We start from the raw sequence: 25,754 nt of genomic DNA, 5'->3' as shown, positions 1-25,754 counted from the left end.
AGATATCTCCTCGAGGGAGGGAGACTGAGAGACACCAGTCAGTGTATAGATATCTCCCTGAGGGAGGGGGGACTGAGAGACCCCAGTCAGTGTATAGATATCTCCTCGAGGGAGGGAGACTGAGAGACACCAGTCAGTGTATAGATATCTCCTCGAGGGAGGGGGACTGAGAGACACCAGCCAGTGTACAGATATCTCCCTGAGGGAGGGGGACTGAGAGACACCAGTCAGTGTACAGATACCTCCCTGAGGGAGGGGGACTGAGAGACCCCAGTCAGTGTACAGATATCTACCCGAGGGAGAGGGACTGGGAGACCCCAGTCAGTGTACAGATATCTCCCTGAGGGAGGGGAACTCGATATACAGATCTCCTTTTTAAATACTATTCCCCAAAATTGTATTTTTGTATTTTTTAATTAGGAAGAAGCATCTGAAGCAATTCATCTCCAAGTACGAAGCCCTGGATACAGAAATGCCAGGAATTCGGAAGTTTCAGGAGACGCCAACTTCTCAGCCCCTGACCATCTGTGTGGAGTGTCCGGTAAATGCTGGATTGTCTCTAAGTTAACTTATGGCCTGTTATTTCTTCACAACCTTAGCGTCCTATTTGACCCTGAGATAAGCTTTTGACCACATATCCGCTCCATCACCAAGACCGCCAACTTCCACCTCCGTAACATCGCCCATCTCCGCCCCGGCCTCAGCTCATCTGCTGCTGAAACCCTCATCCATGCCTTTGTTACCTCTAGACTTGACTATTCCAACGCTCTCCTGGACGGCCTCCCATCTTCCATCCTCCGTAAACTTGAGCTCATCCAAAACTCTGCTGCCCGTATCCTAACTCGCACCAAGTCCTGTTCATCTCATCACCCCTGTGCTCACTGACCTACATTGGCTCCCGGTCCAGCAACGCCTCGATTTTAAAATTCTCATCCTTGTTTTCAAATCCCTCCATGGCCTCGCTCCTCCTTATCTCTGTAACCTCCTCCAGCCCTACAACCCTCCGAGATCTCTGCACTCCACCAATTCTTGTCTCTTGCGCATCCCCGATTTTAATCGCACCACTATTGGCGGCCGTGCCTTCAGCTGCCTAGGGCCTAAGCTCTGGAATTCCCTCCCTAAACCTCCCCGCCTCTCTCCCCTCCTTTAAGACGCTCTTTAAAACCTACCTCTTTGACCAAGCTTTTGGTCACCTGCCCTAATATCTCCTTTTGTGGCTCAGTGTCAAATTTTGTTTGATAATCGCTCCTGTGAAGCGCCTTGGGACGTTAAAGGTGCTATATAAATGCAAGTTGTTGTGTTTGCTATTTGCCTTGTGTGACGTGGAAACCTTTCTACTTCTAGGTTATCCTTATCTGCCTCTTGCTTCATTTTGTTCTCCACCCATTCAGCTATTTCTTTATCTGGAATTCCCCCCTTCTCCCCTCTCTCTTTCAAACGTATGGACCCATCCTAGGGTACCATTCTATGGAGGTCAAATGCCCTCCAGTATTGCACACATCTGAGCTTGGACCGTAAAGACCAAAAGGCTATTTGGCTGCCGGGATACAGATAACTCCTTGAGGTCCAATCTCGTCCTCACGCAATATCCACACACGCACACGAGCACTTTCCAGGGGTCATAGTAACAGGAGTAGGCCATTCAGCCCCTCAAGCCTGTTCCGCCATTCAATTAGATCATGGCTGATCTGTATCTCAACTCCATTTGGTTCCATATCCCTTAATACCCTTGCCTAACAAAAACCTAACACCAGATAGCGCTCAACAACAGCAACAATTGGCATTTATACAGGGCCTTTAACATAGAAAAACACCACAAGGCACCGCAGAGGCGTAAGGAAAAGAATGGATGCCCAGCCAAAAGAAGGAGATGTTAGGAGGGGTGACCAAAAACTTGGCCCTAGATGTGGGTTTTACGGAGGGTCTTAAAGGAGGTGGAGAGGGAGGTGGAGAGGTGGAGAGAATTCCAGGGCTTAGCTGAAGACACGGCCGCCAATGTTGGGGCGAAGGTTTCTCCAAGCTGGTCAAGAGCCCAGTCAACCTAATATAAGGCCGCTCACCCCACCCCATCCCATCCTGCCTTAGTCTCACTCTCTACCCCAACCTGCCATAGGCCTGCTCTCCACTTCTCCCCTCAGCCTGCCGTCCACCACGTTGGCCTTCTCTCCCTCCTCTTGTCTTTGGCCCATTCTTCCCGTTACCCTTTGACTTTAATGTTTCTTCTCACCATTAGTAGCCCTGATAAGAGGCCACTTTGATAAACGCATATCCCTCAATCCCACAAAGAAGATTAAAGCCAAAGTACAGTAGTCAATTGCTGAGACTCGGGCAGAGTTTGGGTAGTCACGAAATTTCCAACTCAGTTGTGGTGCAGAGTTAAGGGTTGCCAACCCTCCAGGTTTGGTCTGGAGTCTCCAGGAATTGAAGATTAATCCCCAGGACACTGCCGGGAGCAACACCCAGGAGAAAAAGCATAGGGGGCATTAAAAAAAACAATTGTGCATTTTTTTCATTTTCTTTGAACAAACTCTGTTTATTAGTTATTAAAATATTAGGGATGGGGGGATAAAGGGCTGTTTGACTGACAGTCAAGAACCATTCAATCGGGTAACAAAGAGTCTGTTTGCTTTCCGATTGGCCGTGGGGAAGGCAGGGCATTGCGATGACGGACGTCTCGGGCGACCAATGGCGGGAGTGTCGGGGGGGGGGCGGGGCAGTTAGCAGCTGGAGGTCATGTGACGAAACCTCCAGGAATATGTCCAACCAGAGTTGGCAACCCCCAGGGAGACTTGGACAAGATAGCCCTGCCCCTGCGATGGGCCAGCGGCTCCGCACCTCAGCCCTGGGAACCCCTCAGCCAGGGATTAAATGACGTGTTCTCTGGTGTTGGTAAACAGTCGAGCTGATGAGAGTTATTTGCCGTTCAAGTGCTAATTATCTGTGGATTTCCTATCATTATAAAAGGTGGAAGTGTGAAAATAGCTTGTGGTTTGGAGATAATTCACACACTTTAATTAGAGAGAGAAAAAAAAGCAGCTGGAAATATTGCTTTACCATCCCCTCTTATTTTTCCTGTTTTCTCCTCCGCTGGAAGCTCTTGAGTTTTGCTGGGGGACCGACCCACAGGCGCCCGCAGCCCCCGGTACCTCACCCAAGCGTATGTAAGCTCAGACAGCGAGTGGCGTGGGCTGTTTGGCCAAGGGAGGCATCATCCTGTGCGCTCTCCCCCGAAGTCCACCCGCACGTTTTTCCTACGGGGCTGGCTGGCGATTGGGAGTGGGAACGCTGGACGATTTCAGCCCCCGCCGAGGGTGCTGAGGTCAAATGTGGTGCCCCAGTTGCAGCCCCTGCCTGAGATAAGCAGAACCTGAGGCCTTTTGGGTCAGCGTGCTCAGTCTGGCGGTGCACTTAAGATAGTTTGTGTCCAGTTACTGTTGTGAATGGCTTGCATTTAGCAGCCTCATGATGTGCCAAAACGCTTTACAGTCAATGAAGTACTTTTGAAATGTAGTCACTGTTGTAATGTAGGAAACATGGCAGCCAATTTACGCACAGCAAGATCTCACAAACAGCAATGTGATAATGACCAGGTAATCTGTTTCAATGATGTTGGTTAAGAGATAAATATTGGCCAGGACACCAGGGAGAACTCCCCTGCTTTTCTTCCAAATAGCACCATGGGATCTTTTACGTTCACCTGAGAGGGCAGACAACACCTGCGTTTAACATCTCAGCCGAAAGACGGCACCTCCAACAGTGCAGCACTCCCTCAGTACTGGCATTGGGAGTGTTAGCCTAGATTATGTGTGCAAGTCTCTGGAGTGAGACTTGAACCCATGACCTTCTCACTCAGAGGCAAGATGCTACCCGCTGAGCAATGACTGACACCATGCAGAGAGTGCAAATGGATGGGTCATCTCTGCTGATCGCTAACCAGCTGGAAAAAAATGTGTGCGTGGACAGGATAGGCTGTGATGCACTCCATGGTTGAATGGCCCTGATTCTCACATGAAAACTGGCCTTTAAGGATGAGGCCACTTTGAGGGTGGTGGCTGCAGGAGGGGGTGCGATACCCCCATTGTCGATTAGCCCCTTTATGCTCAGTATCTAGGCATGATGAATAACTTCAAAGGTGGGGTGGGAGATACCAGAGGGTGATCGGCGCTGAGGGTCAAGCTAGGGGTTGCCAACCCTCCAGGATTGCACTGGAGTCTCCAGGAGTCGAAGATTAATCTCCAGGACACTGCTGTGAGCAAAACCTGGGGTGAAAAATCATAGTGGCATTAAAAAATGATTGGTTTTTTTCCTCATTTTCTTTGAACACTTTTATAAAATTATTGGAGCTGAGAGAGTCAAGAATCATCCAATCGGGTAAGGAAGAGACTGTTGGCGTGAGATGGACGTGTGGGGTGACCAATGGCGGGTGTGTGGGGGCGGGGCGGTTGGACACAGGCAGTCTTATGGCAAATTCTCCAGGAATACGTCCAACCAGAGTTGGCAACCCCCTCAGGCAAGCCCTTATTCATAGCTTCTCATGTACTTTACAGCCCGACCTGGACCTCACGCACAAGGACATCATGACAGCAGCTGAGAGCATTCTACCCAATGCCTTCGAGCTAGGGAAAATCACCAGCATCCAGTTTGAAAACGTCAACGTCATCTGTGGCTCCTCGGGGCTGAAGAACAGGTGAGAGGGTGATGGCACCATCCTCAGTGGAATCATGCAGGGGAGGGGGAGGGGCTGCCATATGCCTCGCTCGTGTGCGAAACGGGAAGGGATGGCACGCACAGACATCTGGTTGAAGGCAGGATTGGGCTCACCGCGATGCCCTCCTTGGTTGAATAGCCTTTCCACTGTCTTTCGGGTCACACTTGGAGCACGGCCCACTGGACTGGGTACTGGAGGATGGCCGGTGCTTGTGAGGGACTCCCTCCCCCTCTCAGCAAAGGGGAAGTGCCTCCAGGAGAGGAAGGGGAGACAATTCCTCCATTCCATCCATTCCCTGACCCCTTGACTGGCATTTCCACTCCTCCACAGATAAAACACCTGACATCCCATCACACCCCGTGTCTCTTTCTCATCTTTCCGTGTGTCTCTTTTTCCTAGTCTCTATTTTCCAGTATCTCACTTTCTCTCTTTGATTTATGGTGCTGCTGGTTTCCTTTTTATTTTGGGGGATGAGCTATATCAGCATTGAAAAGGCTCTATTAAAGCTTTGGGTTTAGCTGAGAGTTATGCCCAGGTATTTATAATATAAGATAAAATGAAATTAATCACTGAGGAGTGAGATTTTATATTGGATCAGGACTAGTACTTTAGCTCCCATATCCCTACTTATCCTTTATTTAATTAACAGATTCGATAACCTATGAGATAGTGATATATTTGACAGATGTTTATTAGTTAAAGTCAGCACACTGATTAGTACATGCAAGCAATATATCTATATACTCACAAGTAGAATACCCATCGGGGACATACAAGCTTAACCCTCACCAGACAGTTTGCAGTGTTGAGTCTCACCTTGTTCTAAAGCTCACTGATTATTATATATACTTCGGGATCCACAGTTCCTAAGCAATGTCAGGTGACTTGTTTTGAACCTATTAACTGTAAGACTACTGTCATATGAGCATTGTGTGTCATCTGACTCCCCTTGGTAGGTGGCAATGTTGCGCCATGCATACTTCACTCTCACTGGAATGTAAATAATTTCATCTCATCAGTAGAAGATTTTGCATGATCATAAACGTCCACAGTTTTTCCAGGCTATTTGTAAACCAGTTCTGACATATTCTCTCCAAACTAAGCCATCATTCTTTACACACATCCTTTGATGAAACCTGCTTTTTCCTTAAATTACCTGATCTAACCCATGTGTTAGCCTGTATCGCACAGAATAAATTCATAATACACAGGTATTAATATTGACTTCTGTAATGTTAAGCTATTTTACTCATTTCCTACTAAATGTTCTAAACCTTCTACCGAATCACGTTTAATGTATATGTGTGGTTTCTGCATAGAATTACATAGAATTTACAGCACAGAAACAGACCATTTGACCCAACTGGTCTACGCTGGTGTTTATGGTCCACATGAGCCTCCTCCCACAAGTGGAAACATCTTCTCTATGTCTACCCCATCGAACCCCTTCATAACTTTAAAGACCTCTATTAGATCACCCCTCAGCCTTCTCTTTTCTAGAGAAAAGAGCCTTGTATTTTACGCTTCCTCCTTTACTGCAGCAGTCAATGCTAACGTTCCCGTGATGTTCTGCACTTATACCAAGCTGTTAACCTATTCTGTTACACACTATCTTACAACAGACGTATGGCAAAATCATAGCTCTCCACCATCGGAGGCTGTGAATTGTGTAGTTATTTTCTCTACACACTGTTCCCTGCTCCGGTTTTCCTATTTTTTAAAAACAATTTGATGTAAAATAAAAAGTTAATGCTGAAATATTGCAGCTTGGAGACCTGGTGCTGGCCGTCCCCCACAGTCGAGCTCCCTCATAGAGCCTCCTTGCTGCCAATGAGGAAGCAAGATGAAGCCAAGGCTACCCACCATTCACAGGGGTAGCGGAAGCCCTCTGTTCAAACTCTTGGTCCTATGGTTTTAATGGAGGGCTTTCACTGTTGCTGTGAATGCTGGGATAGCCCTCCCTCCATTGTGTGCTCTGGCTGTGCAGGAAGAATAAGCAAGAGAAACGCTGGGAACATGAGGCACTGAGGTATGAGCTTGTGATCTACGGGTGGGAGAGTTGGTGGACCTGCATGTGACACGGAGAGAAAACAAGTAAATGCACATTCTTTATTTTATACATGTTGGGGCAGAAATTGCTCCCAAAATAACGGGGGAGCTCAACCGCGCTCTCCGTTCTCTGTGGCGAATCGAAAGAGTAAGTTCCCGCGTTTGAACATGTGCCCTAAAACGCGGAAACCGTGAACTTGCTCCTATTGGTTCGCCTGCGATTTGACACCTGCGAATTAAAGGGCCATCGCACGTTGCAATCAAAGAAATCACCGAAAAATCACAAACTTGCTCATCTGCCCAGCTGGAATGTAACTAATTACCCCACCAAAAGGTACACTTGAAAATACCAGGTCTAAACTAAGTTTTAAAAGCGCAATAACTGTTTTTGACTGCCAAACAACTAAAAATTAAATTTTAAAAATGTGGAGTCTCATATTACTCCTTATTTTAATAGCTTTTGGTTATTAAAAAAAAATTAAAAATTAAAAATTGAATTTTTTTGTACTTTTCCCTTTTGTTTCTTTAATTTAATTCGATTATTTCTTTGGCTTTTTGTATTAAAAAAATACAATTTTTGCTTACAATGACTTCCAGAATACTAACTTTAAATGAGTGAAGTCTGCTTGCCTGTCTGTGGGTGGGACTTCTCTTCCTGACAGATTTTGTGGGCGTGTCTTCCATTCCCACAGACTGTTCCGTGTGAACTATCTCACGTTGCTGAGAGGTTTAATTGATAGAACACAATTTCACAAAACTTCAAAATCAAGCAAGTCGACGCCACACAGCCCGCAGAAAGTACATCCGTTGTTTTAATTCGCAGGAGCTGCGGAGCGCATTGCCATGCTGCTCAGCTCATTTCTGGCCCGTTATCAAATATACTTGCCTCGATCCTGCCAATCCTGTATGGATCGAATGGTTCTTCTCTCCTCTCAGTGCAGTACTGAGGGAGTGCCGCACTGTCAGAGGCCATCTTTCAGATGAGACGTTAAACCGAGGCCCTGCCTGGCCTCTCCGGTGGCCGTAAAAGATCCCACCGCACTATTTTGAAGAAGAGCAGGGGGAGTTCTCCCAATGTTCTGACCAACATTTATCCCTCAACCAACATCACTAAAACAGATTATCTGGTCGTTATTTCATTGCTGCTTGCTGTACACAAAATTGGGCGTCAAGTTTCCCTATAATACAGCAGTGACTACGCTTCAAAAGGCTATGAAGCGCTTTAGGACGTCTTGAGGTTGAGGAAGGTGCTATATAAATGCAAGTTCTTTCTCTCTTTTGCTGCAGGTGGCTCATTAACATTGCGGATTTCCAAACCAGGAGCCTGTTTCTCAATTCTGGAATAGTCGTCAAGAGAACGTACTTGCCAGTGCAGCGCTACGATGACCTGTTGATGGAAGACTACAAACTGCACCTGCGGAGGGCAATGGCGCAAAAGAAAATCCTAGAGACGCTCAACGAGACGGCTAGTCTGGGCGTAAAATCCAGGTAGAGTCCAGGCAGACTCTGTGGAAGGAGTGGGGGGAGGGGGGGGCGGGGAATGGGGGAGGGAAAGACACAGCTCAATGTTCAATAGAAAATTAAAAAAAATTGTAAAATAAATAAATTATTGTGGGTTTTTTTTCCCGTTGTGTGGCAGTGTTTTTTTGTACTTCTTTGTTTTGGAGGGAATTCCGTGCTCAGCGCCATGAGGAGTTTCATTATTGGGTTCGGGGCACTTAAACCACTTCTTCCCAAAGTGTCAGGCACTCTTGGGGCAGGGACAACATAGGTACACAGCCAACAAGTCAAGTACAGCATGGGTTAGATACAGAGTAATGCTCCCTCTACACCCCCTGTCAAGTCAGATACAGCATGCGTTAGATACAGAGTAATGCTCCCTCTACACCCCCTGTCAAGTCAGATACAGCACGCGTTAGATACAAAATAATGCTCCCTCTACACCACCCCATCAAGCCAGGTACAGCACAGGTTAGATATAGAGTAATGCTCCCACTACACTCCCCATCAAGTCAGGTTTAGCACGGGTTAGATACAGAATAATGCTCCCTCTATACCATCCCATCAAGCCAGGTACAGCTTGGGTTAGAAACAGAGTAATGCTCCCTCTATACCATCCCATCAAGCCAGGTACAGCGAGTGTCAGAGAAGTTTTGAGCCTGGAGATGACAAAAATGTAGATGCGAGCCTTGATGATGGATAGGATGTGGCAATTGAAGCTCAGCTCAGAGTCAATCAGAGCACTGAGATTGGATATGATCAGATTCAACCAGACTGAAGAATGGGGAAGAGGGATGCAGAGCTTTGGGAAGGAAGCAATCAGGGTGGCTTCAGATGGTCGAGGGTGGGGGGCAAAGATACAGAGCTTGTTGTCATCAGTGTGATCATGGAAAGTCAACTCTCTGCTAAGGGATAGTGTGACTGACAGGCAACGTCAGAGAGGGAGTGGGCCAAGGATGGAACCTTGGGACAGTCCAGAGATGACAAGGGGCAGGAGGAACAGTCCATTCCTGGAGATGTGTGCTGGCCATATTGGAAGTAGAACCAGGAAAGAGCCACACCACAGGAGGCAGTCTCCACATCCCACACAAGTACTGGTGGTTTGTGTTCAATTAAGAGCAGAATTGTGCTGTAGATCACAATGATGAGGAACTGATTTGCAACTTGGCCAAACTTATTTCACTTCAGACCTTATATGTCAGCAGACATCCCATCAGTCTGGACTCAAACCCAGACCCCGGGGAGATGAAAGGCTCATTCTTTGGACCCACTGCCGCTCCCATTTACAATCTGGTCGCTGTAGAATAGTTTCCGTACTACACAGGTGAAAAGTCGCTTCACCTCTGTCGTGACAACGTGCCACAGAGGGGTATTATCTAGTTTGACTTTTAGTGTTTGTGAATGGGTAGAATCATACTTACCTCATGTCACCATGGAGAGCCATCAGAATGGATGGGTCGGAATCGCATCTGAACTGAAGGTTTTTTTTTACCTCGTTGGTATTGGTTCCAACTTCAATCACTCGTGCATTGTTTTCCCTCCTCCCCTCATCTGAACACCATGCCCCCTTCTCATTTCACACTGACTATTTACAAATAGGCTGAGGGTTATGCCTGTCAGGGAAGAGAGCTAAAATTGGGCCGTGGTAGTCAGGGGAGAGGGGGTTGAAAATGATAACAGAATTTACAGCACAGAAACAGGCCATTCGGCCCAACTGGTCTATGCTGGTGTTTATGCTCCGCACGAGCCTCCTCCCTCCCTACTTCATCTCACCCTGTCTGCATATCCTTCTGTTCCTCTCTCCCTCGTGTGTTTATCCAGCTTCCCCTCAAAGGCACCTGTGCTGTTCGTCTCAATTCTGACAGAAAAAACAAACATATTAAAATAAAAACACAAGGCAGTTTATCATTATTGTCGTTTATTTCCTGTACACAAAGCATTCCCGGAATGATCTCCCTGTTTATGTACACTTTACATGATATGCAATAAAATCGGAATTACTTATTCATCAGCTTGTATACTGAAATAAGCAGCAGGAAATACGCCCCTTTTACACTGTAGTAGTTTAGTACATGAAAAATGGTGACAGAGGTTATTAATATTCATTATCAAACAGAGACGATATTTGATTTTTTTTGTTGAAATTTTCTACATTCCTGTTTTAAGATACATTCACACTCTGGAGCCCTTTTTGAAACGCGCGGTTCGTATTGTCGTGTCCGCCAGCACACGGAAATCCAAGGAGCTGGGCGGCGTGCATCTAACCCCAAGCCCCCGCAGTTCCAGCCATCTCTCAGTGAGACTGATCCCGCCCTGAACTAATTGTTTCTCCCCCCACCCCACCCCCACCCAGTCCCATTATTTTTTTTATTTAAAAAAAAGTTTCCTACTGTGATTTCAAAAATTTGCCACCTTGTCCCCTAAATGGAGGGAGGGTGTAGCCAGCTCAGGTATGGAATGTCAAAAGGAGCAATGGGTTTGCAATTTGTCCCCGGTCGAAAAGCTTTCTTCTTCCCCCCCCCCCCCCCCCCGCTACAGGTATATACAGACTGTTACAGACCGTGTGAGTTTATGGAATGCACAGAGAAGCGGCTAAATGACATACCGTGAGTGAGAGAGAATTTGAGGCACTGAACTCGTGTCTGTGCCAATCGCTTGTACAGAGACATAGAGGCTTACAGCCCAGCCAGCTAGTCTGGGAACTGTTAGCTGTGTTTGTGTGTGTGTGTGTGTGTGTGGTTTTTTTTGGGGTGGGGGGGTTGTAATTAGGAAATGTCGGTCAGGAAAAGACCAGCAGGTGCACCAAGCCTGTCCCAAAAACAGGCAATGGCTCAACAAAGCACCAGGACGCCCAGTGTTAAAATCTCTAAATGCCGGGTTACCACACTCAGCGCTCACCTCTTGGATCCGGTCTCAAATCCACACTGATGGGATCAGCGTCTCCTTTCTCTTCTGTAAGAGTCCCGACTGCAACGAGTCGGAGTTTTAACTGTTTCAAATGGAACTGGGTTGCTCTTTCAAAAGAGCCGGCACAGGCACGATGGGCCGAATGGCCTCCTCCTGTGTTGCTCCAGGCACATTTCTTGCGGGGCTCTCTGCCTTCTGTGGGAGAAGTGGCCTTGATCCCAGGAGGCTGGACGGGATATGAACCCTCGTCCCAGAGGTGCGGCACCGAGCTACTCAGTTAGTATTCAGCACAGAGCTGATGGAAGTGACTGCATGTCCATCATTGAGGAAGCCACCTTGGGGAACAAAAAAAACTCTCTTCTGACACTTAAGAGGGCAGCCACGACTTGGCTGACTTTGGCACAGGTATATTTCGGAATAGACTTGGCACGGGAAATGTTGCCGATACACTCATGGGCTATTGTAACCGGCAATGGCACCTTAACACAGGCAGTGTCCCTGCTCATGGTACTTTAGGCAGGCTGCGACCCTGCCGACTGCACCTTACCCCAAGTCAGAAAGAGCACAGTGCCGCAATCACAATGGAAATGGGTTCAGCTACATTCGATGAGACTTTTTTAAGAAAATAAATATGCTTTTATCAATCAATAAAACAGCAGTTTACCGACTACCAGTGAAAGGGCACTTCATGCGATTGGGGGGGGTGGGGGGGAGAGGAACGCAAGGCACATCGACCATACGGCAAACAAAGATTAAACATCAGCGACAATAGAAAAGACTCACTCAGCGAACTTTGAGTCCCCTCCTGAGGGGAACCTGTGCAAATATTTGCACTGAATCATTCATAAAGCAAATGCCAAAGTGCAGCATCGCCCTCTGCTGCGGAGAGCCGTTACTACAGGGACAAATCCTGCTCTGGTCTTTTTGACGCATCCTCACACGCACGCACACATTGGGAATGTGAATTTAATGGCATTTTATTTTCTGCAGAGTCTCAGATTGCGCCGTTTCGAGAAGAAAATTAAGCACAGCAAATCTCTGACAGCACATTACACACTCCTTATGTCGCCTTCACTCTCACCAGCTGCGACCATAACATCACTAAGTGCCAATGTATTTTAATATTTAACGTCTCAGCAACTTTTTTTTACCGTCATCTTTGATCTTCCATCTGATACTTTTATTTATGTAAATATTGTGACAGATAATTGCATCAGTTGGCAAATTTCTTAACGGGAAACTAAGTTGAAACTAAGCGGGGTCTCCCCTTAAGCCCGGGGTGCTGGGCTCAATTGTAACACCAGCACAGGCACGATGGGCTGAATGGCCTCTTTTGGTGCTGTATCATTCTACGGTGCCTCAGCTGAGATCAGCGATTCAAGACCTGGGTTTAGGACTTCACTGGCCAGTGCTGTCACTCACTAAACCAGGGAGGGAATTGTACAATAAAAGGTTTTTTGGGGGGGGCATGTCTGTTGACCCTTGATGCTGTCACTCAAATGACAAAGCTTCCTGCCCACAGAAACTGCTACTGAAACCTTTCACGGGTTACCCACCCAATGTATTCCCCCCTTCCCACACACACACACACACACACAAAAGCATTTGGAGGGGGTGGTGGGGGGATTTCTCTCCAGCTGCTAGGATAAAAGTTGCTGATATTTGAGCGTAGAATACATCGGCATTTAGCGGCACGGTGCAGCCAGCGGGAGAGCGAACACCAAGCGGGAGGGTCTGGGCCGTTCTGCGGGCAGTGGAAGGCACCTTGCGTTCCTCGGAGTGCCCGGGTTACGCCCGCACATCGCCACCGAGAGCGGAGGGAGGGGGCGGGGGGGAGCAGGGCGCCCTCCTCCCTCTGTAGCGGGACACGGCCGTGGTGAGGTGGCAGCTTAACTTGCGGAACTTAATAAAAGTATCTTCTTTTTTAAAAAAAAGGAAACGTAAATATATATTTATATCTATATATATATAGATATATATTCTTTTAAACCTCACACGGATTGACAAAAAAAAATCGGAAACTCTGTACAGTTAACACAACAAATGCATCGAACTCGCACTTTTAAGGGTTAAACTCGATGTGGCAATGAATTCAAAGCATGGGAACAAGCAGTGGGTGACAAGGAATAGTTCACCAGAGTGCGCTGACGCTGAAGACACCCCAGCAGCCGTTTGCTTTCCGTAAACCAGAAGTTGTGTACAATTTTTTTTTCAGTTTTTTATACATTTATATATATATATATATATATAACCGTAAAATCAAGTATGAATTCTGCTGGAGACACAGAACACAGTATTCCTATTATTGCACTATTTGCATCACACTCCCTTCAAGAGGAAACGTAAAAAGAAAAAAAAAATCCTTTTTTCTTTCTCCCTTAATGGTCGCTGTAGTTTGTTTTATCCCTTTCGCCGGTGATATTATAAAGTGTCGCTAAACACCCCCACGCCCCCCTCCCCCAAAGGAAAAGAGCAGACTTGATAGTTCCATGGATTCCCCCCTCACCCCTAAATCAATGAACCGGTCACATCAATTTATTTATTTTAAAATATAGAACACCTAAAGTCTTGACATCGTGCAACATCGACGGGAGGGGGATGGCTAAAGGAAAATCACACCTCTGTTCGAATGGAAGACGATTTGTCCATATTTTTTTTTTGTTTGTTTCTTGAATGTAAGAATCTCTCCTTCGCAGGAAGGAGTCGGTGTATAGTGCAACGAACAGCCCTTTGAAACACCACGGCCGTTATTGCCGCAGGATCCCAGAGTCCCAATTATCTGATCTCCCTGCCTTGAAAGACCCAGAGATGGGAGGGAAGAATCAGATCGAGGGGAGGGGGGAAGGGAACTGAGAGGTTTGTCTAGTTAAAAAAAAAACTGTAAGGGAGAGGGGGGAAAAAACACAAACAACGGTCTTGGGAATGAGGCGATCGCAGAATTCAGCCCCGAACCCCCCTCCATCCCCCCTCCCTTGTTTGGAGTGAGACTCACTCCCTCTCGCCTTTATTCACTCTGTCTGATCAGGTCTAACGTTCCCCTCCCTCAATGTTGACATCTTCAGAACTTTCCAACACTTTGCAGAAAACTTCTAGAGTAACAAAAGGAGAATGCCACCCCCCTCCTCGGTGATATTAGTGGAGGATGGTTCTGTATGGTCAATAGTGACATTCTAATGGAGCTGCTAACCCGCCCCCCACCCCCTGTTAAAGCCACGGGAGGAGGGGAGGGGAGGGGGGAGTGAGGAACGCTTGGAGGTGGGGAGGTTTCAGGGTGGGTGTGATCGAGGTGTTCCAAATAATGAAGGTGTTTGAAAGCCGTCTCGAGTCGAGGAATCCAGAACACAAAAAGGGGGACCTAATCCTAGATTTCTGGTTAAAAGCAAATCCAGGTTGGGGGGGGGGGCGGGGGGGAAACGTATTCACACAAAAGAATGTGAGGATGTGGAGTGAACTGGCCCAGTGGGGCCCAGATACAAAATCAAATGGAGGTGTTTACAAGGAAGATGGAAGGACATGGAGAGAGAGAGTTGAGGAATTAGATCCAAGAACAGAGCGGCCTTTGCTAATAATACGGTGCCACATTGTTCAAATCCCTACTCTCACTAATATGGCTGACAATAGGCTTCAATTAATTTTTTTCCAGCGAGGCCTTACCATCTTTCAGTTTGTGGCGATTGTCCAGGCCGGTGATCAGTGCACTCAATCCTGCTTCATAATGTCCGCCATTCCTTTACCCAGGCTAACTATAGTCTCTCGATCTACATCTATTATCAGGGCAGGTGGGAGGGTCTGCACCTGTCCTGCCAGGGAGTGTAGGCAGGGCTCCGCCATCTCCATTTATAATTCTATAGAAGCTCGTTAGCACCTTTGAGGTTTTACAGTCTGAAAATCAACAGCAGGGGTTTACTTTCCTCCCACTCCCCATATTTTCTCCTGAAGGCGCTGACTCTCGCTGGGAAATGGCTCCACAGGCAATGCCAGTCCTCCAATGCCACGTCCCCCAAGTTGCCATTATGGTAGGCTATTCAACCATGGAGGGAGGGCACGACAAACGAGCCCGCTCACTATCCTCGTCCTCTTTGCAGTAGAGGGGTCATGGGACTGTGATCAGGGGTGGGAGCCCTGGGCACTTCCCTTCCCTTGGGGCTCGAGCCGCTTACAGACTGTATCTGAGATCAGCTAACGTAGCACAGACCAGGGATTGAATCTCTCACCTCCTAGTCAGTATAGCCTAGTGCTGCACCATGTGCTGCCATTGTACATCAGACTTTAAATGTCTTAATCTTACACCTGAACAGTTTGCCATCTTCACCCCCCCCCCCACTAATTTTAGGGTTCACCTCCTCCGAAGAGACCCAGGGATGCTCTAAAAACCCCCACCCACGCCCTGCTTCTAGTCAACCGCCAGTCAAACCACGTCGAGAGGGAACTTGATAGTCCTGGAGTCTCTGTGCCACTCGGCCTACAGTAAGCTGCATTCACCCTGTGCCCTCCTCCCTGTCTCTAGCTCACCTCCTCCTCTTGGTATGCCAAGCTGGTTCTATGCTGAATCTTTTAACGCATTAAATGCAGCCGGAAATAAGACGGGAAAAACAGGGAGAGAATTCCAGAAACAAAGTCCACAAACAATATGGAGGATCAATTCCTCGGTTTCCCAATATCAGGTCGGGGGGGAGGGGGAAGAGCAGGAAACCTGCTCACACCAACTATTTCACCAACATTACTGAAGAGCTCAAGGGGCAACTAGAGATGGGCAATAAATGCCAGCCTTGGTGATGCCCACATCCTGAGAGTTAATTAAAAAAAGATGGAGCCCCAGTACAGCTTCCTGCCGTGGTTGCTCCTCCCCAATGCTGCATATCAGGAAAATGGAATTTTATCCACAAACAGAACCACAGAACATTCCTTAACTTAAGATGGAATGAACCTTTCTGTTAGTTCGTTAGCAGGGCGGTTCAGGGATGATGGAAATGGCAAGGTTCTGTCTTGCAAATTTTCTGGCTTTGCATGTGAGCTCTATGTAAATGCAGTGTGTGTGGCGCATGGGACAGTGTGTGCGCATCCGTGCTTGCGTGTGAGAGTGTGAATGTTTGCGTGACTATGTGTGCGTGTGTGCATGTGAGCGTGCACGTGTGTGAGAGTGAGAGACTGCGAGTGTGTGTTCGTACACGCCAAGGGCTTGTGTCATCACTTGCATCGTGCACTTCCTGTCAACCTTTTCCATTCTAAATTCCTACGTCCATGATTTTAATGGAATCCGCCTATGTAACCTTGTCATGCTGTAATTACACCCTCCCGCCAGTGGAGGCGCTGCAGCGTTACATGTTTACATAGGTTATTCCCATTATAAATGTCAACATAGGAATTTATAATAGGAATATAAAAATAAGGCCCGAATGTATTGACTTTAAAAATGGGGACTGAATTATGTCTGCAAACTCTGGTCCAATTATTGCTCACTCTCTAAACCCACTTCACACTTAGTCTTGACTCACTATGAGCAATGCCACAGGGGATTATCAATGATATATTAAAAGTCTTGCGTATCCTGCGCACTTCCTGTGTCACATTTACTTCCTGTAACACTTTTCCCGTCACACTCTGTTGATAACAACTCTTATCGATATAAACCAGGCTGCCCTCCAAGTCACCATGAAAAACGCCTCGGGGAATCTGCTAGTGCGCACATGTGTGAGTGTGTGTGTGTCTGTGTATATATACACCACACACAGAAGGGTGCAATTTTTTTCCTCTTGCACAAGGGGTGGGGGAATTCTGCGATCACCTTGAAAGACAACACGGGGCGGGGTGGGGGGGAAGGTGGGGAGGGTAAGAAAGTATGGTGAAAAAAACAATGATGCTTTTAGCCCCAGGCATGCAGAGAGAGAAAGACGGCGACTGATACAAGTCTTATCCGCACTGTGAAATGAAACCCAAAAAAGAAAGCAGTCCTAGCTTAGAGATAAAGAGCTAAAGAAAGATGAACTGGAAGAATCCTCAATTCCCCCCGATATCAGATTGAGACAATCTGTTGGTACAATGGCAATTAGTCTGAAGCCCCCTTGGTGCCGTGGATGCTTTTGAAATTCTCTGTTGCTGATCAGAGGGGGCGCTGGTGTAGGAGTCTTTGTAAAAACTACTGTGCAGTGTCAGCTTCATACATTCACCATCCTTGTTTTTTTTTGAATTGATTTCTAAAGTGGGGGGGGGGGGGTGGGGGGTCGGAGGGTGTGGGGGTTGGGGGGTGAAGGGGACCATCGGTAGCAGCCCCGCACTCTGGGATCACCTCTCGAGGAGCCGTTTCAAGGCCCGTTCGATGTTCATCCGGTGCCCTACCCGCGTCACGCCGAGATCCACGTAATCCTCCTTCTGGAGCGAGGGCAGGTGGCTCCCGTCGATCTCGTTGTCCAAGAAATGCGCCTTGTGCTCGCTGAGGTTGAGGTACTCGAGCCAGTCCGCCACGTCGAACTTGGTCCAGAAGGGCAGCGGCTTGGAGGCGAAGGGCTTGTCGGGCGGCGGAGGCGACTGGAAGCCGGTCGGCGAGTGGGAGCGGCTGCCCGAGGGGAAGCTGGAGAAGCTGTTGCCGACCGAGGTGGGGGCGCTGTGCACGTCGTAAGTCCCGGGGGCCGCCGGCCCCGAGGGGAGGATGGGCAGCGACGACGGCCTGGGCGTCGGGCTGGCCTTGCGGTCGGTCTGGGACATGGACGGGCTAGGCGCTCGCCTCAGCAGGGGCTTGATGTCAAACTCAACAGTCTTGGGGTGCTTCGGGGTGGGCTGGGGGTTCTTGGGCCAGTTTTGGAATGTGCTGCTCAGCGGAGGTTTCGGAGTCATGGCTCCCAATGCCAAATCGTCGGAAATCCTGCAGGAAGGAGAAGAGGAGGAGTCATTAATCACGCTGAGCTCCCGTGGCATTGCTCACAGGCATGCCTGGAATGCAGCCCAACTGCAAACCTGGCCTGTCCCTTTAAGACCATTGCTCAGGTACACCTTCCTGTGGGGAAGTGGTCCACATAGGTTCTGAGGTCAATGAGAGTTCAATGGCAATTAATTAGGGACGCTTGTGGTTTTGCCAATCGGCAGGAGAAATGAACCTGTAATTGACCTCAGCATGAAATGGCTGCCTTTCTTTCTACACCCCTGACACATGAAAGCGTGACATCCGGAGTGTGACAGATCTTCTCCAAACATCTACATCCTCGTGGATCTCCCGTGGCATTGCTCATGGACAATCCAGACAGAGCGAACGTCCCTCATGGTGCGGAAGTATAGATATGGGGATCCGCACCATACGGAGCTCCATCTACTGGTGGAATCGTGGAGCTGCAGGTGTGACTGCGCGTCACAGAATGCTGATGGCAAACAAGGCGCGCACGGTGCACATAGCAAATTTAGTAAGAGCATAAGTGAGAGCGTCAACACTTTCAGGAGGGCGGGGGAGGGGAGAGCTCGAGGTTTCGTATCCCATTCAACGGTTCTTTAGCTCATGTCAACACATCGGACTTGAAAATAGGGACTTAATTACATCTGCACGCCCTAGTCCAATAGTCCCCAACCGCTAACCCCACTTCCACTTGGTCATAACTTCCTCTGTGCAACGTAACAGGAGATCGATCAGTAATCGATTAAAAACCTCAAAGGGGAGAAAATTGCAAGGCAATGAGAAAGAGGCAGCACAGGCACAATGGGCCGAATGGCCTCCTTCTGTGCTGTAAGATTCTATTTGTAAGAGGAACACTTCTAAACCAAACTATGACTGTATCCAGGAGCAAGCAGTCCACTTGATTGGCACCCCATCCACTCCCTTCACCTGTAGCTGCAGTGTGTACCATCTACAGGATGCACTGCAGCAACTCGCCAAGGCTTCTTCGACAGCACCTCCCAAACCCGCGACCTCTACCACCTAGAAGGACAAGGGCAGCAGGCGCATGGGAACAACACCACCTCCAAGTTCCCCATCAAATCACACACACCATCCCGGCTTGGACATATATCGGCCGTTTCTTCACTGTCGCCGGGTCAAACTCCCTACCTAACTGCACAGTGGGAGAACCTTCACCACACGGACTGCAGCGGTTCAAGGCAGCTCACCACCACCTTCTCAAGGGCAATTGGGGATGGGTAATACATGCTGACCTTGCCCACATCCCGTGAATGAATTAAAAAATAATGGACCTTGGTCTTTCTTCCTCTAGCAATTCGTAGCTTTCTTTGGTTGCCACCCCTGTTGGTGGATAGGCATGAGTAGAAAGGTCCAGGTTTGGCTTTGCTGACCCTCCTACATTGAATGACCTGCCCACACTTGCTGTCGAGGCTCAAATCCTGGAGAATGGGTGCTAGAGAGGAGGGACTGGAGAGCAGCGGGGGGGGAGAGGGGTGTGCCCGTGGAACATCACCCCAGAGCGAGGCAGCACCTTCGGGTGGGGGAGGGGGTTTAAGGGTGGCATTACCTGTGTCTTGGCGTGCCGGGTTTTGCCGCTGTTGGTGGTCCAATGGTATCACTCGGTCGGGACCAGGCTGCTCCGCTCATCTTCTGCAGCTTGGAGCTCAGCTCGCTGATGATGCTGGCCTTCATGGAGGCCATGTTGGGCCCCTTGGCCTGCGACGAGTCCTCCCACAGAGAGGCGGCGGCAGCCTCCGGCTGCTCCTGCTTGGCCGATTCGGGAGGAGGCGCCGCCTGCAGGGGCGGCGGAAAGGTGGCGTCGGAGGCGGGCGCGCTGGTGGCGTCTCTCAGGGGCCCCGGACCCGGACCCCTGCCCGGGAAGGGCCTGGGCCGAGCCCGGGACGGGAAGGGGGGCTTCTCGGGCCCGAAGACGTGGCCGTCGAGGTAGGCGATGTAGGTGCCCAGGAGCTCGTTGCCCTCTGAGGACAAGCCCGACATGCTGGAGAGGGTGGAGACGCTGCTGACCGTCTCTGGGTGGTGGTCGCTGCTGCTGCTTCGGCTGTCCACCTCCTCGATGCCCGAGTCGGCCACGCTGTCCGGCAGGGCCTCGGACGAGGGGACGCTGGAGGCCGAGGCCACCGCCTCGGAGGAGTTGACCAGGTTCTCCTTGGGGGCCTGGGTCAGGTTGGCCACTTCACTGTCGTACGAGGTCAGGCTGGAGGCGGTCGAGTCCAGGGCGGGCAGGCTGCCCGTCTCCGGGGCTGACGGAGGGGGAGGGGGCGGGGGCGGGGGAGGGGGCGGAGGGGGAGGGGGCACCTCGGAGTTGTCGAAGCTGTTGGAGAATTCCAGCGGGGGGGGCAGCGGGTCGCTGAAGACGAACTCCTCGTCCGCGTCGATGGAGGGGGCCGGAGGGGGGAGAACGGTGAGGGGCAGGCCGTTACTGTCCGTCCGCTCCTCGGGCTGCAGGGGCCGGGAGGGCCCGTCGTCGGCCGGGTGAGAGTTCTCCAGGAACCGCACTCGGAACTCCATTCTGCCCTCGTCCTCCGCCCGCTTCTCCCAGGCCGGGCCCTCCTCGCCCCTCTCCTCCGTCCTCTGCGGCCTCAGTGGCGGGCCGGCCTCTCTCCTCCCCCCAGTCGAGGCCCCCCTGGGCTTAGGCCCCGCTCCCCCTGCCGTCTCCGCCGCGCCCGGGCCGGAGGGGGAGGGGTCGTTGTACCGCGGCCCCTTGCGGTCCTCCACCTCGCTCCTGGGCTGCTCCTTCAGCGAGCGCTCGCGAGCAGCCAGCGCGATCCCCAGCGGCGAGTCCGGGTCCAGCACTTTGCCGGTCAGCGGGTGAATGAAGGTGCCACTTGGGCCGGGCAGGGCGGTCCGCGGCATGAAGGTGGATGACAGGGAGCTGAAGGCGCTGGCCGGCACCGCCTGTTTGCCGGGCTTGGGCTGATAGGCCAAGCCCCCGACCGGCGCTCCCCGGCCGGCCGACACCATGATGTTCATGAAGGCCTCAGCGTTGTTGAACATCCCCTCGTCGATCGACTTGGAGTGTTTGAGGCGGGCGGGCACCTCGGCCTCCTCCTCCGCCACGTCCGCCGATAGGAAGATGGCCGACTTGCGCCGTGCCTCCATGTAGCGCTCGCGGTCTCGCCGAGCGGCCCCTACGATGGCGGCCCCGAACTGGCTGGTGAAGTCCAGGCTCTCCTGGGCCTGCAGGGGCTCCGAGCCGCCCTCGGCCTCCACGCTGCTCCCTTGGCTGCTCCGGCCGCTGCTGCTGGTGGAAGGCGCCTTGATGATGATGGTGGGAATGGCGATGGAGCAGGTCTTGTCTTGTTGCTGCTGCTGTTGCTGCTGCTGCTCGTCCTCCACCTTGGACTGCTTCACCAGGAGGCCCTTCCGCCGCACGGGCTTGGCCGGCACGTACATGGCCGTGTTCGCCATGCGGTTGGCGGCGTTGCTGTAGCGGCCCTCCGGGGCCTGGCTGCGCCTGCCCCTGGCGCTCTGCTGGGAGGCGGAGGCGGAGGAGGAGGAGGAGGAGGCGGTGGCCACCCTGGGCCTCTCCTCCCCGGCCTGCTCCGAGTCCTGACGGAAGATGATGATCTTCTCCCGCTTGTGGCGGTCCTTCGGCTCACCTTTGACCTGCGGGTCCACTGCCGCCATGGCCGCCATGTCGTGCCTCAGGCTGGCGTAGATCTTGGGCTCTCCGCCCCCTCCGCCGGGGTTAAAGGTCGACCGGACGGACGGCGGGGCCGGAGGAGGGGGGGGGAGGGGGAGGACCGCCCCGGGGCTGAGCCAAGTTGAAGGGCGGGTCGGGGGGGGCTGTGGTGGGTGGGGGAGGAATGTCATCAGCGCTCGGGACCGACAGACTGCGGGCAAACTTGAAGGAAGGTGGCACCAGGAACTGTTTCTCCTCTTCAGTGGCACCTGCAGGGAGGGAGGGAAGAGAAAAGAATCATTGAGGAATACTGAGCACAACCAAGTGTATTGGGTTATTAATTAATATTATTGATAACCAATTGGGCAATTGGTAACTAGTGGTAGATCATTAAGGGTCCTACGTTGCACTTAATTGGCTGTGAAGTTTTGGGACATCTTGAGGTCATGAAAGGTGCTATATAAATAATTCTTTCTTTCTCCTAGCAACAACTTGCATTTATATAGCACCTTTAACGTCCCAAGGTGCTTCACTGGAGCGTAATCAGACAAAATTTGACACTGAGTCACGTAAGGAGATATTAGGACAGGCGACCAAAAGCTTGGTCAAAGAGGTAGGTTTTAAGGAGCGTCTTAAAAGGAGGAGAGAGAGGCGGAGAGGTTTAGGGAGGGAATTCCAGAGCTTAGGGCCTAGGCAGTTGAAGGTACGGCCACCAATGGCGGAGTGATTAAAATCGGGGATGGACAAGAGGCCAGAATTGGAGCGCAGAGATCTCGGAGAGTTGTAGGGCTGCAGGAGGTGACAGAGATAGGGAGGGGTGAGGCCATGGAGAGATTTGAAAACAAGGATGAGAATTTTAAAATCGAGGCGTTGCCGGACCAGGAGCCAATGTAGGTCAGCGAGCACAGGGGTGCTGGGTGAATGGGACTTAGAGAAGGTCTCGAGCATTGCCCTCCAGGCTACAGGGTACCCTGAATAACGAATGGATCCCAATGTGGCCACCAGATGTTGACCTTCCCAGTGCCAGCCTTGGCTCAGTTGATACCTCTCCCATTTCAGAGTAGGAAGTACTGGGTTTCAGCCCCACTCCAGGACCTGAGCATGGATTATAGGCTGGTGCTTCAGTGCCCTACAGAGGGAGGGCCGCCTCACCAGAGGTGCTTCCTCGCAGAGGAGACGTTAAATCAAAGGCCCCACCAAAGATCCCAAGAAGAGTAGGGGAGTTCTCCTGGTCTTTTGACCAACATTCCTCCATTAATCAACATCAGATTAACTGGTCATTCATCACATTTGCTGTTTGTGGGATCTTGCTGTGTGCGAATTGGCTGCCGTGTTTGCCTATATTACAACAGTGATTACACTTCAAAAGTAATTCATTGATTGTGAAGTGCTTTGGGATGGTCTGACATTGTACAACACTGGGGTACAGTACTGGGGATACAGGTCGGTCACTGTATAACACTGGGGTACAGTACTGGTGGGTACGGGTCTGTCACTGTATAACACTGGGGTACAGTACTGGTGGGTACAGGTCTGTCACTGTATAACACTGGGGTACAGTACTGGTGTGTACGGGTCTGTCACTGTATAACACTGGGGTACAGTACTAGTGGGTACGGGTCTGTCACTGTATAACACTGGGGTACAGTACTGGTGGGTACGGGTCTGTCATTGTATAACACTGGGGTACAGTACTGGGGGTACGGGTCTGTCACTGTATAACACTGGGGTACAGTACTGGTGGGTACGGGTCTGTCATTGTATAACACTGGGGTACAGTACTGGGGGTACGGGTCTGTCACTGTATAACACTGGGGTACAGTACTGGGGGTACGGGTCTGTCATTGTATAACACTGGGGTACAGTACTGGGGGTACGGGTCTGTCACTGTATAACACTAGGGTACAGTACTGGGGGTATGGGTCTGTCACTGTATAACACTGGGGTACAGTACTGGGGGTACGGGTCTGTCACTGTATAACACTAGGGTCGCTGGCTTCCACTATGATACAGCCCCCTAACCGAACAACACAGACGCAGCATCAGCTTTCCCTTCCTAACAGCACTGTGGGAGAACCTTCACCACACGGACTGCAGCGGTTCAAGAAGGCGGCTCACCACCACCTTCTCAAGGGCAATTAGGGATGGGCAATAAATGCCGGCCTCGCCAGCGACGCCCACATCCCATGAACGAATAAAAAAGTGTCTAAAAGCTGGTGGACGGGTATAAAAAGTAATCAAAAAAGGCTGATGGAATGTTGGCCGTTATCTCAAGGGGGGCCGGAATAAAAAAGTGAGAAAGTGATACTTCAGTGGTATGGAGCCTCGGTCAGACCCCATCTGGAGCACTGTGTTCAGTTCTGGGCACCGCACCTCAGGAAGGATATACTGGCCTTGGAGGGGGTGCAGCGCAGATTCACCAGAATGATACCGAGGTTTAGAGGGTTAAATTCTGAGGACAGTTTGCATCGACTAGGCTTGTATTCCCTCGAGTATAGAAGATTGAGGGGTGAACTGATCGAGATATTTAACATTCAATAGAGTAGGTACAGAGAAACGATTTCTCTATTGCAGGAATCCAGAAGAAGAGGGTGTAATCTTAATATTAGAGCCAGGCCATTCAGGGGTGAAATCAGGAAGTACTTCTTCACACAAAGGGGAGTGGAAATCTGGAACTCTCTCCCCAAAAGGCTGTGGATGCTGGGGGCCAATTGGAGTTTTCAGGAATGTGATAGAGAGATTTTTGTTGGGTATCAAGGGATATGGAACAAAGACGGGTAAATGGAGTTGAGGTGCAGATCATCCATGATCCAACAGAATGGCGGAACAGGCTCGAGGGGCTGAATGGCCTCCTCCTGTTCCTTTGTTTCTAATACGTTGATATATCTCCCGTCCCCAGCAAGCTGTACAACACTTGGGCCTCCCCTCTTTTTTGCTCTTACCCATCGACTTCTGCCGCATCAGCCCTTGGTGTGCGGCCAGGTACGGCCTGTCGAAAGCGACTTGCGGCCCCATCGCAGCCATTCCCTGCTGTTCATACAGTGGCTGAAGAAGAGAGGAGAAGAGGGTTAACAGTCTCTGCTCCTGCAGTCGCTTTGGGTAGGTTTTATTGAACACGGGTTTGGTACAGACTGGCCTCAATGAGAAACAGCCACCATCTTACCTCCCCGCTTTCCCCAGCCCATTAGGACAACAGTGAGTTTTTTATTCCCCAGTGATTCTCAACCCCCTGGTGACTGGGGCGCGGTTCCACAGGTGTTGGGCCGTGCTCCTCGTTACCTCGCCCGCCGTAGACACTCTTCAGTGTGAGCACGGGGAGTCCCAGTGGATGGATTTGCCTGTGCAGAGTCCGATTCTGTCCCCTTCCCAACGTTCATAGAATTACATCGAATTTACAGCACAGAAACAGGCCCAACTGGTCCATGTTGGTGTTTATGCTCCACACGAGCCTCCTCCCACCCCTCTTCATCTAACCCTATCAGTATAACCTTCTATTCCTTTCTCCCTCATGTGTTTATCTAGCTTGCCCTTAAAGGCATAATTTGTAGCAGGAATCACTGGGACGGAATCAGGAGCGGGAGCCCCCGGCTGGGGTTTTTTTTGGGCTCCCCCCACTCCCACTCACCCTCCCCTCCCAGGGGACACTGAGCCAGACTGTGGCATCACCCACTGCCCTAGTTGACCCTTGACTAATTGAGCACAGACCAGGGGTCGAACCTGAGACCTTCCTGATCGGGTTGTCCTAGTGCCACGATGACTGGTTCATTCACCCAGGAAACCATTGGAAGATTAAGTCAGATTTTGAAACCAGTTTATTATTAGGAAGTAAAGTAAACTCAGTGTGGTAGGTAAATGATGCTATACGACAAGCACGAGGCTAACCCACACTAATCAGGTCAACAACTGGCCCATCAGATAGAAATGGAAAACTCATTTGTAATTCCATGGTGATGCTCTTCTACATTCAGCCCTCCTGGAGATGTTTTAATGCTCCAGAATGTGCAGATAGTGTGTGGGGTGTGTGCGTGGGTGCTTGAGCGTTTGTATGTGTGTGTGTGTGTGTGGGT

General features: G+C 50.3%; 2 protein-coding genes across 5 annotated transcripts in view; one reads left to right on the top strand and one right to left on the bottom strand.

The window, feature by feature from the left end:
- LOC137305613 (putative uncharacterized protein C19orf81 homolog) overlaps positions 1-8,276 on the top strand; it is a 158,498-nt gene extending 150,222 nt beyond the window's left edge. For all 4 annotated transcript variants that reach the window (XM_067974477.1, XM_067974479.1, XM_067974480.1 and 1 more), the window contains 3 exons: positions 421-541; positions 4,548-4,687; positions 8,045-8,276. In XM_067974477.1, the coding sequence (XP_067830578.1) occupies positions 421-541; positions 4,548-4,687; positions 8,045-8,249 (466 nt within the window). In that variant the 3' untranslated portion in view covers positions 8,250-8,276. The remainder of the gene's footprint in view (positions 1-420; positions 542-4,547; positions 4,688-8,044) is intronic.
- An 8,856-nt stretch (positions 8,277-17,132) lies between these two features.
- shank1 (SH3 and multiple ankyrin repeat domains 1) overlaps positions 17,133-25,754 on the bottom strand; it is a 153,410-nt gene continuing 144,788 nt past the window's right edge. Inside the window, exons 22-25 of the mRNA XM_067974247.1 lie at positions 24,630-24,732; positions 21,807-21,956; positions 19,612-21,769; positions 17,133-18,023 (exon numbers count right to left, since the gene is read on the bottom strand). Coding sequence (XP_067830348.1) covers positions 17,447-18,023; positions 19,612-21,769; positions 21,807-21,956; positions 24,630-24,732 — 2,988 coding nt within the window. The 3' untranslated portion in view covers positions 17,133-17,446. The remainder of the gene's footprint in view (positions 18,024-19,611; positions 21,770-21,806; positions 21,957-24,629; positions 24,733-25,754) is intronic.

This window comes from Heptranchias perlo, chromosome 40 (genome assembly GCF_035084215.1).
Source record: "Heptranchias perlo isolate sHepPer1 chromosome 40, sHepPer1.hap1, whole genome shotgun sequence".
In the NCBI taxonomy this organism is placed as follows: domain Eukaryota; kingdom Metazoa; phylum Chordata; class Chondrichthyes; order Hexanchiformes; family Hexanchidae; genus Heptranchias; species Heptranchias perlo.
Note: the sequence above shows the minus strand (reverse complement) of the source record. Positions and strands in the feature narration are given on the sequence as shown.